General features: G+C 32.1%; 1 protein-coding gene across 4 annotated transcripts; it reads right to left on the minus strand.

Annotated features, from left to right (window-relative positions):
- Positions 1 to 961: 961 nt before the first annotated feature.
- On the minus strand, positions 962 to 13,587 carry LOC148273037 (uncharacterized). Of its 4 annotated transcripts, XM_088239243.1 has the most exons (10): positions 13,280 to 13,587; positions 13,046 to 13,189; positions 11,078 to 11,248; positions 10,342 to 10,491; positions 8,657 to 8,941; positions 7,813 to 8,024; positions 6,411 to 6,524; positions 5,789 to 5,992; positions 4,690 to 4,906; positions 962 to 1,433 (listed from the first exon to the last, which is right to left on the minus strand). In XM_088239243.1, exons 1-10 carry the CDS (start codon positions 13,421 to 13,423, stop codon positions 1,089 to 1,091), a joined length of 1,986 nt encoding a protein of 661 aa, XP_088095369.1. In that variant the 5' UTR covers positions 13,424 to 13,587; the 3' UTR covers positions 962 to 1,088. The 4 variants fall into 4 exon arrangements, with proteins under 4 accessions (XP_088095369.1, XP_088095370.1, XP_088095371.1 ...); XM_088239244.1 differs by lacking the exon at positions 11,078 to 11,248 and having other exon boundaries at positions 13,280 to 13,559; XM_088239245.1 differs by lacking the exon at positions 4,690 to 4,906 and having other exon boundaries at positions 1,294 to 1,433; positions 13,280 to 13,575.
- Positions 13,588 to 15,209: the final 1,622 nt, after the last annotated feature.

Below are 15,209 nucleotides of genomic sequence, written 5' to 3' on the forward strand. Positions count from 1 at the left end.
AGTATCAAGATTTGATTATTTGCAATAGGTATTAAATAATATTATTATCCTATGATGTACAAAAATTATCTGTTTAAAACAACAATTCAGTCTGTAAGATGCAATTTTATCAACAACACTAAGCGTGTCTAAATCTTTGTAGATAGGTACTAAATTTAATCTACTATAGAATTTATCGAGAAATTTCTTATTAAGATAAAATAAATTATAACAACTATAAACCAAAATAAAAAATCATAAATTTGTCAAATTACTAAATGTTTCCATAGAGATGAAGAGGATAGACTTTTATATTCTCTTCTCAAAGAGGTTCTCTATCTCTGTTCAATCATCTTGTCATATGATTTTTGTTTTTGGTATTGTATTATATACAGCCAATATAATTTATTTTAATTAAAAAATATATTTCAAAATCTGGTTTATAACAAACCCGTTTTTTTCTTTTACAGAAATAAACTATATAACTGTAAATGGACCGGTTGTATGGCCTAAGTAATTTATGAAATGCCTAACTTAATTTAAACCAGTAAAATCTTTTACAATATTAACTCTTGTGTGGCTGTGATGTCACACTAGTCGACACAGGACACAAGACTTGATATATCTCTCTTATTTTTTTAAATGATGAATTCGTATTTTTTGTAATCTTCAAATGGACATTTTCACACCGGATTTGGAAAGTGAATTTTGTACAACTATGCTAGATGTTAATACAAAAAAATATTTATCCTCGCTACGCGAAAAAAGAGTGTCCGCTAATTCAGCAACACATATGTATAAGAAAGAGCAAGAAGATAGAACTCATCACAAGGAAGACAGAAAGGCTGTTCTATGGCAGGTGTTAGTGTGAAATAGACAAAAACAAAAGTAAGTAAAGTGTAAAATAGATTCAGATTTCAGCCAGTTGATAACAGTGATGGTAAACGCACGCGCGTAATCTGAGCGGCGTATTTATGATTATTAAACAGTATGTCTCCATGTTTTTTTTTTTCAATTTTTGAACTTTAAATTATTCCGTCTTTTACTAGTGGTAACACGATGTTACATCACCGCGCGCAAAGGGATTATTTATCACAGTCTTTTAAGAGTTAAGAAAGTTCACCACAACTTGAATCTAAATTATTATTATTGAACGGAATAGTCAAAGCATGACTTAAGGAGACATCGATAGATTCTTGAATAGGTATTGGTATAATTTCATCAACATTATCTTTAGTAGTAGTAGAAGTAAGGTTGTTGGTTTCAGCCGCAATTGCTGTTTTGGTTGCCGATTTTCTCTTCCTCTTATCATAATTTCTTTTAAGCTTAAGATGAACCAATCTAATATGTGTGTACATTGCTCCAGAATGGGCAAACTTCACACCGCAGTGTTTGCAACAGAAGGGTTTTTCGCCAGTATGAGTGCGAATGTGAGCTTTAAGAACTTGCTTGTCCTAAAACATAACATAAAAAAATATATTTTAATTTTAATTTTCAAAAATCGAATTAAAACTATTTTTTTGATCACTCACAATCCTTAAATATTGAGTGTTAACACGTGTTTGCGTTCAAAAAACAAATAAGGAGAATACATTATTGACTAATTTGTTGTAAGATAATGAAGGAGAATTATCTGGGTTGATATTAAATAAGAACGCCTTTCTCAAATACTGCCATAAAAGTTTAATTATAAAACATTTACCCAAGTATGGGTGTTAACATGAGTTGTGTCCATTTTTTCCAACAAATTAGTCAATAATGTATTCTATTTATTCGTTTTATCCTTTATGCGATTGAACGCAAACAGAAGGTGTTAAAAAGGTTCACTTTTGTCTACTTGACATTCCATTTTGAAAGCTTGTAATAAAATATAATAATATTAGGTGTACAAATAAGTTTCCACCGTTTGACAAAAGTTGGCATCAGGTTAAAGTTGCTAGATGTAAAACGCCATTATCGTATGGTGGACATCAGTCAACAACATAACCTTGAAATATTAGTGATTTTTTATCAGTATAAGATATTCTTTTGTGTGCGAAAATGTCAAGTTTTGAGGAGTCATTTCAAGAACTTTTGATTTACTTCTTAAATTGAAAGAAATCTGCAACTGAGGCGCATCGATTGCTTGTAGAAGCGTATGGTGAAACTGTCGTAAGTGAGAGAAGTTGTTGTGAGTGGTTTCAAAAGTTTAAGAACGGTAAATTTGACATCGAAGACAAAAAACATAGCGGAAGGCCGAAAGTGTACGAAGACGCAGAATCGGAAGCATTATTGGATCAAGATTTGTGTCAAACGCAAAAAGAACTTGCATTTAAATTAGGCTTGACTCAACAAGCAATTTCACATCGGTTGAAATCATTGGGAATGATTCAAAAACAAGGAAATTGGGTTCCATTGACGCCCAGAAACATTGAACGCTGATTTTTCACTCGTGAAATGCTGCTTGCCAGGCATAAACAAAAGGCTTTTCTGCACCGTGTAGTCATTGGTGATGAAAAATGGATCCACTATGATAATCCAAAAAGGAAGAAATCGTGGGGACCATCTGGCCATGCTTCAACATCTACAGCTAAGCCAAACATTCATGGAAAAAACTCTTGTTGTGTATTTGGTGGGATCAGCTTGGTGTCGTGTATTATGAATTGCTTAAACTGAACGAACCATTACTGGAGCTGTCTACCAAACACAATTGATGAGATTGAGTCGAGCACTCGAGGAAAAGCGTGCCCTCTACTATTGACACGACAAAGTTATTCTCCCGCATTATAATGCTCATCCACATGTTGCGGCGTCGGTCAAAACCCATTTGGAAACACTCAGTTGGGAAGTTTTACCCCACCTGCCGTATTCACGAGACATTGCCCCTTTGGACTACTACTTGTTCTGATTGATGGCACATGGCCTGGCTGAGCAGCACTTCACATGATGATGCAGTCTTCCGACGCGGTATCCGTATGCTGCCAGAAAGATGGGAAAAAGTAGTGACAAGCGATGGACAATACTTCGAATAAAACATAAGGTTTTGTTCTTTCACAATAAATGCCCAATTTTTTATAAAAAAACAGCAGAAACTTATTTGGTGTACAAATACATGTAACATAAAAGCAAACACAACATCTTATGGAGCAGATTTTTGATTTTCGAATGACGTAAAACCTTTACCATTTTGTTTTACTTTTGGTGCACATTTTTTAATTAGAAAAAAAAAACACAATAATAAATTTATAATTAAGTATGAACATTAAACCAATCAATAATAATCCACAATATATAATAGTAAAATTGTTATTTATAATTAAATTTAAATATAATTCATCATTATCATCATTTTCCTTTCCGCACCCAGTGGTGCACACACTACATTGGTAAACCAAATGCAGCATATTTTGATCATCTGTTACGTGAAGGTAAAGTGATCAGTCTTACGCTTCAGGTGTCAGTCCAGGAGCAATAAAATATTGTAGTTTGAACAACCTTTAAAATCAATGTTTTTTTTTTTTTTACAATAAACATAAGTGATAAAACAGAGTATTAAAAAAATAAAGCATAATTACATAGCAATGAAATACATATTAATAGTAAAAATAGTAAACAAAAAATCCCACAAAGGCATGGCCTGTTCGTGGGTATACAAGAAAATTTTAATGAATTTTTGCTCCTATAATAAATAACGGACAGTTATAATATTTTTGTGTAACATAAGAAAGAAAAAATTAAATATTCTGTAAAAGATTATATGGTATTTTTTTTTATAGTAATTAAAAAAACATCCACATTACATCCATCCTGCCAGGTATCGAACCCAGTACCTGGAGAATGGTAGTCGATTGCCTCAAGCACTACAGAATGAGGCGGACTTATCTCCACTCGATTTTCTTTTTCAGGATTCTTATCCGAGAGCAGCCATCGAGTGGAAAACATTCATCCAGGGTTCTGATTCTATTTGTATTCTTTATCCACCTGGATACAGATAAAAGCACTTAGTAATTCATTACTCTAAAATCATTTTATATGTTGTTATTAAACAATTCATACAAAAACGAAAAATTACATACAAAAATAGCAATGGATTAATATTTTTTTATCTTACTGAGAAAATAACCATTTAAAAAATAATTATGAAATTATTATTCTTTTATACATTGTTAATCACTGGCATTTATTTAATAATTCTCTAAAATTAGATGAGTCTGTATTTTTTTTTGCATGTTTCGCCTAGTAACGGTATATTGAATAATTAGAATCTGACAATGGGGAAGTTCAGTGCTATGAGAAATTGGATACAAAAAATATTTTCTTACATGCGGTAAAAATTAGAGCATTTAATTGCATGGTGAAGTTTCACAAAGACATATGAAAAAATTAATAAAAAATAACTTTTTACAAGTATAGATTGCAGGTTTCCGGGAAGCCAACTCACCAATCAGCAGAACTCTCCGACTAGAATTTGTGACATGACAGGCGGAGTAATTATAAAACTTTTAAAAATCATAGTGCTGATAATACGATACAACATATTTTTTTTGGCTTAGTTTGGTAGTCTATTAACAAATAAAAATAAACCACTGAACTTCCTCATTCAATTCTTTCTAGTAGTTTTTTTTTACATACATACAATAAAACTGTTTTCCTCAAAACTCAAATTTCTGTTTGATTTTAACTTCTTTATGTTAATATTCACTTGCATACATCCTAACATATAGTACTTACAGAGAATCCCTTGCCACAAGTTTCGCAAATATGATCTCGTGGTTTTTTATATCCTTCGTGAATGATTTTCACGTGAGTTAGAAGTGTTTTCTTGCTGACAAAGGCTGCATCACACTGTTGGCACACGTGAGACCTTTTATTTAGGTGCACTCGGTCAACGTGCATGGATAGTTGCTGGCTGTTTGTGTACCGTACATCGCACATACTGCATGAAAATCTGGATATAAATATAACAGAAACTCTATAATAAATTCATCCTACTCTTACCCACACCCGATGGTACATAGGGCATTGCATTGTACACGGAATGCAGTGATCTCGATCATCTGTCACCTAAATGTAAGGTAATCAGCCTTGCACTTCAAGTACTAGTCCAGGAACAACGAAAGCACCTACCCCTTACCCAAAACTGTTTATAAAGACTAGTATCTTCTCTAACTAATTTTTTCTAATATTTTTTTTAAAATAAATATTAGCGTTCTTATAATTTACCTAAATACTTCAATTTTAGTGGCCATTTTCAACGAGTTGTAAATAACTCACTATTAGAAAATGGAAATCAAGTTGGGGTAGAGTGGGGTTCGAACCTCGGACATCTGACCTGTTAGTCCGCAACACTAGTCACGGAACCACAACCGAATTAAATTATTATTATTATTTTATAAATTAGCAGCTATTAATCTGATACGTGTACATCTATGCACTGTGTTTTAAAAATAGAAAATATGAAAAGAAAACATTTAAAAAAAATATGTGTGGGTCCAGGCAGTTTTGTAACTTATTAACAGAGTGTGCACCAAGCACTTTCTCGAAATAATAAATACTTAATTACTTAGATATGTCCGCCTCGTGTTCATTATAAAAAGCAGACCTTGCGTTTATCGAAATGAGGTCAGCTTGTTTGCCTACCATGCAAGAGGTCTCAGGTTCATTTCCCACCATAGTTCACATGAATAATTTATTTAAGAAAAGGTGATTTTACAATACAATATTTCATAGTCTCCGGACTTGCACCTGAAGCTTAAGGCTGATCATCTTTACACTGCAGTTGGTGTACCAATGCAGTGCCCTATACACAGTATTTGTATGTCAAACTTACGTTAGTTGCTCCGGGGTTAAATGCCTTGTGCCCCTCTTCAGATGTTGATTGAGTTTAGCTTGTGATGCGTAACAGAGATCGCACTCGACGCAGTAAAACCGTTTGGCACCTGAATGAACCAAGATATGGTCCTTTAAATTTTCTTTTGAGTAGAAGGATTTTGAACACTGATCACAAACAAACGGCCTCTCAGTTTTATGACGGCTGGAATATTTAGATATGTACAGATCAGTATATTTATATTATATTATCTATTTTGTATCTGAATATAAAGTTCAATTTTCCATGTATGTTCTCATTTGTAAAAAATCACAACTCAACATGCATCTTGATGAATGGTGATTTCCATTTTATGAATTTAGTAATTAATGTATATTGTCGTGATCGTAGAACAATGACAGATGTGCGAAAAATTCGACATTGACTTTCTTCTACATTTCATCAAGAAAAGGCTTTATATTCCAGGCTTGAAAAATAATATATGTACAACTAACCCAAGTATCAAAGGATATACTTTTGTACTTATCGAGTTGCTAGATAAAGTGTCGAAAAAAATAAATTAAGTTGATGAAAATCACATGCGTCGTTGTTCTATGATCATGACAATCCGGTTTACACTTACGTGAGATGTCTATTTAGGTTATCTTTCCACAGAAATACTTTAGGACATAGATGGCATTTATACTCTTTGGAATTATTGTGTATTCTCATGTGTTTTGTATACGTATATCTATTTCTGAAAAAAAGGGAGATTTCAATCAAAGAAATAATAAAAATAAAATGTAGGACATATCCTCTTCTTGAAAATGGTGGTCAGTGTCTTACAAGTTCCTAGCGTCACTGCGACCTGAGTAGATCTATTGCGACAGGTCCCTGTAAATAATTTCTCGCCTTCCAAGCCCAAGTCTGTAAAGTACCGGGCTATTGGATGGAGGTCGAGTGCTCTCACACACTCAGTTTTAATCAATGGCCCACCAAAGATGCAGCTTCTTTTGTGATATAAAGCATATTTACATAGAATGTGTAAAGATGTTTCATCATCTGCACTAAAGAACCCACATCTTGAAGATTCAGAAAGGATCATTCTATCACGGTGTTTATTCAATCTGCAGTGCCCTGTAAGGGCTCTAGTGATTACCATAACTTAATTTTGACTATGTTTAATTAGATATATCATATTTTTTTATTTTAATTATTTATTGACAATTCTTGATGGAATTCCATTGTAATGATATAATAACTTATATTTACATATAAGTTATTAATTTAATGCCCATTAGAGGGTGAAAGCAAATTGGTCAAATAAATAAGTGGAAGTGTACCAAGTATTTTAAAAATAATAACTTGTATGTAAATATAAGTTATCACATCCTTATGTCTTATTTAATTTAATATTTTATAAATATTACATTTAACGGAATCTCTAATTGCATCAGAAATTTTGCTTTAGGTTTTTACCCGACGTTTTTAGCTGATTTCTTTAAAAGTTTAAAGATTCTAACTTTTGCCCTTTACTTCAGAAATTTTCAACCAGTAGTAACACGAGTAATAAAAATATTGGAAGAAAAATTTACTAATGTTATTATGTATTAATTTTAAGTCTTCAACATAAACATTTTTTTGAGGCGTGGAAGGCTGTTTGATATTTTTAATACAATGAAATTATGCTTCTACATATATTAATAACCTGCTGTTTGTTTACCGAATAAAATAAAAAAAATAATCTTTGTTTGAGACAGCTCATTAATAGCATTAGTCTCTTTGTCGCACCAGCACATTTATTCACCAATTGTAGCGTATCTCAATAATTATTTACAGTCAAGGTGATCAATGCAGTTTAGGTGCCAGTCCAGGGACTGTGAAATACTGCAATGAGAAAACATTTTTTTAAATAAATATTTCAATCAACAAAGTAACAGGGTGACATTAAAAATATTATATTGAAACCATTTATGTGAATATTTCATAAAGGGCCAGTCTGAAGCAATGCAGGATAAACACAGTATACATAATAATGAACAAACTTGTAAGTTCTGTGACAAATATCGCAGGTAATTTGCTTGTTAGTTTGATCATGTTCTGTGTACATGTGTGACATGATATTTTGCTTGCTGATAACAACTTTGCCACATATTTTACAGCTGTACCGGAACGCATGAGTTTCTTGATGATTGGTAAGATTTCGGCGGGAGTTAAAGCGTTGGTAACAAAGCTCACACTTATACTGTCCCGATACCTGAAAAAGTAAAAATATACTTAAAGATAAAAATGCTAAATCATTTTAATAACTACTGTTTTTCTTAAAAAAATCACCTCCACTGTACATTAAAGGGTCTAGATTAGAAAATGTTTGTACAATTTATTATCTTACTGACAACATTTATAAAATGATCTTATTATTATCATAACTATCTTTTTATAGTTTTCTCACATCATTTTATTCTCAGCTTGGTATATTCATATATTGTAAAAAGAGTATATACAAAGATCCACCAAAGAAATAATAATAATAAATGATATTACTAAGAAACGAGATTAAGGGCTTCAAGAGTTTGAGCATCAATCCTATTGCTCAGCAATACAGATAAAGGATTTTGCAAAATGCTGGAAGATCTATTCCAAAGAACTCCACATCAACTAAATATGTATTTGAAATCAGTAAACAAATTCCAGTTTTTTTTTTAAAACTTGGCAAGTAAAATATTGTTATTTATTAGGATCAATTAGGAAAGTTCTACATAAAATATTTTACAATTTAATGGTGAAATTCATCTGTTTTTTTTTTTTATGTCAAAGTACTGAAATAATTTAAGTATGTACCTAAAAATGATTAAAAGTGTAATTTATTTATCTTTTTTTTAAACTTACAATATCGTGTTTCACTACATGTTCCTTGTAAACGATTTCGTGTACAAACCATTTTGCACATGATCGGCATTTGTATGGGGCTGTGGAATACTCATTACTGGTTCGAATGTTTTCCATTTCGTGTAGTTGCTGCTCGACAGTCAAAGAAGATACTATTACCATAGACATGTCGAAGTTTTTAGCCGGAGTATTTTTTAAATTATCTGTTCTAGATATCTTATTTTTATTTGGTAGATTTTCTTTGTTTTGTTTAATTTTATTTCGTTTTCTTTGTTTTGATTTAATCTGTGGAAAAACAAAAACATCATATTCACGTGGCCTTCAAAAAAGGCTCCATCTGCAAATCTATTATTTTACAGGAGAGTTTATAAGGTTTTATCATCATATTATTTTTATTAATCAGCCTTTTAATCTGAATTGTGAACATATTTATGTAAATTACGTGTACATTTTTTTTACATTTCTTTGTAAGTAATTATGGATAAAGATCATAACAAAGACAAAATATCTCAAAATTGACAAAAATACAGTACATAGGGCGTGTCAATATTATACACCATTAAGAATTTAACTATCATTAATCATCATCATTCCCTTTCCAGACATAATAGTGCATAGGGCACTGCATTGGTACACTAACTGCAACGTATCTTGATATTTTTTGTAATATGAATTAATATTGGAAACCCTATTATTCTGATTTTATTGTCAATATAAATCATGTTACATATTTCTTTTTAAACAAAAAAACTTTCCTTTTAAAAAAAATAACAAAATAACATTTTTTATAATTTATTTATATATAGTGTTCTTTAAACCCTGTCACATCCGAAACCACGATGATCAGTATGGGCAAGAAGACATATTAGCATATTCAAAAAAATATTTAGAAGGAAGAAAATTTGTAAAATTAAATATTGGTAAAAAAACAAATGGTTGCTTACTTCTGCAGGGGAGAAGTGAGGGGGGCGCGGGCGTGCGGTTGATGGTGTATCATACTCCCCCCCTCCTCGTTTCTCCCCTGCAGAAGTAATAAACCATTTGTTTTTTTTCTATATTTTATTTTTTAAGATTATAGTCGTTCTAAAAATTAATTTTAATGTGCCAATATGTCTTCTTGCTCATACTGATCATCGTGGTTTCGGATGAGACAGGGTTTAAAGACCACCCTGTGTATAAATTTCAATTTAATTATCACAATTAGAAAAAAATAAACTATGTATCATATTTTTAGGGAAATGGTTTTAACTTTGACAGTCCTTTCTCATATTAATACACTGTAATTCAATGACATAAAATTAAATAGACATGTTATAAGCGTAAATAAAATGGCATTTCAATTAGGTAATTGCCTTCATTCTTTAACCGACTTTCATCACGATCAGATGCGATGCTACGCAGAAATATGCCATGGAAAAAATAATGAATTAAAATTAATGTACTTATTAATAAAAAGTAGCATCAAAAAATCAACTATCCTGGCAACGCCAACAAAATGTCCACCTTATTTTCATTGACAATCTGACAGATGGTAAAATAATAAAATTCTTAAGTAATATGATTTGTGAATTTGTTACTTATGCATGAAATGTAATCCCATCCAGTTTCTTTTTTATCTTTGAATAGCTTTCGATTATTTTAGTTCCAGTAAAATGGTGCATAATATTTACATATTTTTTTTATACCTTTATTTTCTTGAACTTGATAATCTTCATAACTGGTTCATCATCACTATCATTGAATTGATCATCATGCACTTCCATAAAATTATCATTTAAAATTGAATTGGATTCGATTTCTTCACCATCCCAAGATCCAAAATTAGTTTTTGATTCCTGTGGACATACACAATTTTAACTATTATAGAGTCTGAATCTTAAAAATGTATCATTCTTTTATTATATAATTTTTTTAAAAAAGCTTAGATCATAATCATTTTTATGTTGGACAAAATGATTTAAAACAGCTTAAGTTTTTCATTAGATTTTCTCTATGGTTATCTCAGGTTTTATTAGAAATTTAAAAAGGAAACCAAAACAAGTACGCAACCAGATATTTTTGTAACTAATACGTTATTCACCATTCTGCCTATGTTTGAACATTCAAATTCCTTCAATTCTTTCATCTGTTTACTTTTGTGAAGTTAAAGAGCTGAAGCCTTTATTGATGCGGTTGAGATTTATCTGACTGAATTATTTCACCTACATACTAGGCAGCGCCAGAATATTTTTTTAATTTTTATTCTTCTCGGACCAGTTAGTTTTATAAACAATATTTTGAGTTTGTCCGAATTTTTGCAGACAAGGACTGGATTCCATCCCTTAAAACTGCTGTTTACAAGCGGAAAATGGTCGAGTTCTGGGACAAAACCATATTATATTGTTCACGTGTAAATGGCCTTTAAATTATATTAATAATTACCTCTTTTATTTTAGATTCATTGATGTGGCTATTGTTCAGTGAGGAGCTATATTTTATATCTTTATCTAAATCGTCTTGTTCTGAAGAATTTGATGTCGAAGGATAATCTGTTATAACAATATTTGATTTAGATAGGAAGTCCTTTGAGTTTCCTATTTCTTTCTTGATAATCTAAAGAACATAGATAAGTTTGAATTTAAGCATCAACATTATCAACATCATTTATAAAACCAAATATTTATTGCTTGGAGTGGAATAAGTGTGGGTTTTAAAAATAAATTAACTTCTACAGCCTAATCAAAATTTGACTATTTCTATGTAAAGATAAAAAATATGTCAGACCCCCAAAAATAGAAAGCCTGTCAATTTTTAAATTTTAAACTACTAATACTATTAAAATCATTCTGTTATTTTATTTTTCTCCAAAGACTGTTCCGACAAAATGATTTGTCAAAAGGCTTTGAAATCATCGATTGGATGCAAATAGAAAGATGGTTCTTTTACATTACTATTACCCACATTCCTTTTCAAAAATATGTTTTAAATACGAAATTTAAAAATATATTTACATAAATATAGAAAAGAACCAGATAATAAAAATAAAAAAATTGTTTATTATTGCTCATTAAATTTTACTATAGAAAAATGATGTAATCATATAAAATTAGCTAATGATGAATTTCCAACAAGAACTTGCTTTTAATGTTCCATTATATACACAGGCAATATAAGAAGATATTTTGGCGCCTACACACTCATGATGTTCAGTAAATATTGAGAGTTAAGTTTACGAAACAAATCCCGTACTTTATTGTTGTCGCTGAAATAGTGACGTACCGCCGGAAAACTTAACTGTCAATCGACAATATCGACTTAAATGTCGAATTATATTGTGCGTGATCATTTTAAGGAGTTCACAATACGATTAATTCAATTTAATTGATGATAATTTTGACATCGTTCTTTTTATGCACCACTTTAAAAAAATTAAATAAACTATTACGGGTGACGGTCACTTAAAATGAGACATGTTGACTGATTATTAACTTTAGCTCAATTTTTCTCGCATTGCCCATCCCAACCACGATCCTCCGTCTCCACCGTTATACCGAAAATTCTGTCAAAAATAACTATTTCACTCGCGATTATTATGTGATCAATAGTCTACAATTCAGTATGTTAAAGGTAACACTCCCGAGTTGATAAAGCGATTATTACTTTTACTGTAATAGTATATACAGTAGCCGCCAATAAATAAAGTACATTGGGCTTAAGAAAGAGACTGCCGGCGTAATCGGCAAACAGCAGCTTTGTAGAGCGTCGTCTTTGTCATACATACGTGCATATGAATGCCAAACTCCGGGAACAGAGACGACGCTCTACAAAGTCGGCAGTCTCATTCCTAATCCAGATGTATTTTATTTACTGCCGGGTACTGTAGCTATTTCTGTTACTATCTTTGTCATCCTATAATTATTGTAGGAGGCATATTATAACTTTTCCTCTTGATTTATTTTGTCTTACCTCGATTTATGTATTCCTGTTGAGTGACCAAATTAAACAAATAAGTAAACTGCTATTAAGTTTTTTTTTTACTTAAACGATTTTATTTTTAGTTGGTATTAAGCTATTTAGAGGTAAATATGAAAACTTGCTACTATTCACCCCATCTAACGGAAAATTATTCAAAATTGAAAAATCTATGTCGAAAATCGAAAAGAAAAAGACTCTTCAACAATATTGTAATCTGTCAAAAGTATCTTAAATTGTCTGAACTGTAGTTACATTATTGAATAATTATCAACATGAACTATTAACCCATGAACAAGGGTTATAGGTTTGTAAATTAAAAAAAAAACAATTTTACGAATCAGACATGCCAAAACAAGTAATTTAAATCGCAAAAAAATCAGGTCATAGTTCTTGGTATTTAAGTATGAAATACAACTGAATTAGTTAATTACTTACCTCTGTATTTTGAGGATTTTTATATAAATTATACTTCGAAAGTATAGCAGCGCTTTTATGACAAACATCTCTGAAAGAAACTATTTTTCTTATAAAATGAACACATTGCCAGCATAACCAACCAGGAAAAGAATCCACATTGATCTAAAAATTACCAAAAGACAATCAAATGAAAAAATAAATATTGTTTTAGCAAATAAACATAATCGTTATATTTTTATTTTACATTGATACCTGAATATTACTAATCCAAGAGAAATTTTCGTTTAAATCTATGTCATACAATGATTTCACATTTCTGTTAGATGCCAAACATCCTCTACAAAGTCGGAAGTTTTGTAAAAGGCTTTCGCCGGAATTCTTATTACTTTCCCCCATTTTATTTTACACTAATGTCAATAGTCAAAAAAGATTGAACCGGACCGATGTACTAATTTTAATGGTAACGCACTGTTGACTTATTTTTCGTAGTTTAGGGCAGTTTGGGTTTTTGACACACGCATCTGACAGTCTGTATTTGTTATTATTACAAAATTTATTATGGTTTATGGTAAATAAGACTACCCATAGACGTAATACCATCTACTAGTGATGTAGTCGTATTATTTTCTATCGTATTTTTATTTTTGCCAATAATAAATAACTCACGTGACAATTCGCTCGCCGCTTGCCGCTTCGTGTTATCACAACATGCAAAAATAATGGCCTAGTGAATAATAAAAATAAAGGCAGCCGTAGATTCTCAAATCATCTGTTAGTTATCACGCATCACATAAAAACGTCATAAATAGCCTGTAATATGTACTGAACGATAAATTAAAATGACTACAAACAATAATTTGGTACTTGAAGCGTAAGACTAGTCGTACCTTAATACATGTGTTGAATTATTGCTGATGTGCCTGGATTGGAGTACTAATAAAGTGTCTTATGCACTACTAGGTGCGGGTAAGAAAATTATAATGTTGGAGTTTGGCAAAATATTATTAGAGAGACAAATTAAATTTCATTGAATGCTAAATTTCAAAATTATAAATTAAACGCATATCTAAATGTTCACGTAACTTTAGTACATCGTTCAGTACTTATAAAAGCACTGCTATTCTAAACGCTTTTAAAGCGCGTATTTAGGGCGAAAATACTAGTGACCGACAAAAACAAAATTTTCAGCCTAAACCAAAACAAAAACATATTCAAATAAGTTAATTTTCAAAAGCCCGAAATTAGGCATTTTTAATGTAAGTTTGAGTAAAGTAAATAAAATAATCAATGAAATAAAATGCATTTTGTTTACTTTTAGCGCTTTTTGGTTCGTTGTTATGTTATACATTTGATAACTTATACGTAACAGTTCTTTAATGTATGCCATAAGAACTTTGACTTATTAACTATGTAACAGACGCGGCGGATCTCTGGCTTCCGTAGCAATCGCGCCAGTCACAAGAACTGTAAACTATAGGTGCTGATGTCAATGCAGAGTGGCCGGGCGTAGGCGGGCCTCGGCCGACGAACGATAAGCTCCGGGGGAGGTATCGCTGCCTAGAGATCTCTTGCGGGGTCGCTAGTGAGTAGCACTGGCGGCCGCAATCCTGAAGTAGGCAACCGGGTTGTAAGGCCGGTATCTCTCCGTCGGCGGGAACAGTGGGGTGTGTTCCGGGGAAGTAGCCAAGGGTCCAAATTATCCGGGTCCAAAATCCAATCCAAAGAGTATCCGAGTTCCAAGTCCAGGGGTAGCGGCGGTCGAATATTCCAGGTGGCGGTGAGGTCCGGTTTGAAGCGAGGCAGGGAGACGAGGTGGAGAGTAAAAGCCCTTAGTAGCGTGAATTATTTGCCCGGTGAGGCTATATATACAATACGTTTTGCCCCTGCAGCGGCGATGCTAGGCCAATAGCGGGTGGTACTAGGTTGACCAATCACGCGGCGAGAGAGATAGCGAATACATTCGCGGGCTCTATCGGTCCCTCTCGCGACACGTATAAGGACGCCCCCCTCCCACTACCCGGCCACAGTTCCCCACCGACCACGCGGCGATCAACATTCAAACAGAATAATGAATAATTTTCTCTAATACACAGTAAATAATTTTAAAGGCAGTCAGTAATATTTTATTAAATCCTATTCTACATATATGCTCTTCAGTATGGCGATGACCACCCCCGAAAGC

The sequence above is a fragment of the Micrasema longulum genome, unplaced genomic scaffold (genome assembly GCF_059751315.1).
Source record: "Micrasema longulum isolate JH-2025_06_02 unplaced genomic scaffold, ASM5975131v1 h1tg002099l, whole genome shotgun sequence".
Lineage (NCBI taxonomy): Eukaryota > Metazoa > Arthropoda > Insecta > Trichoptera > Brachycentridae > Micrasema > Micrasema longulum.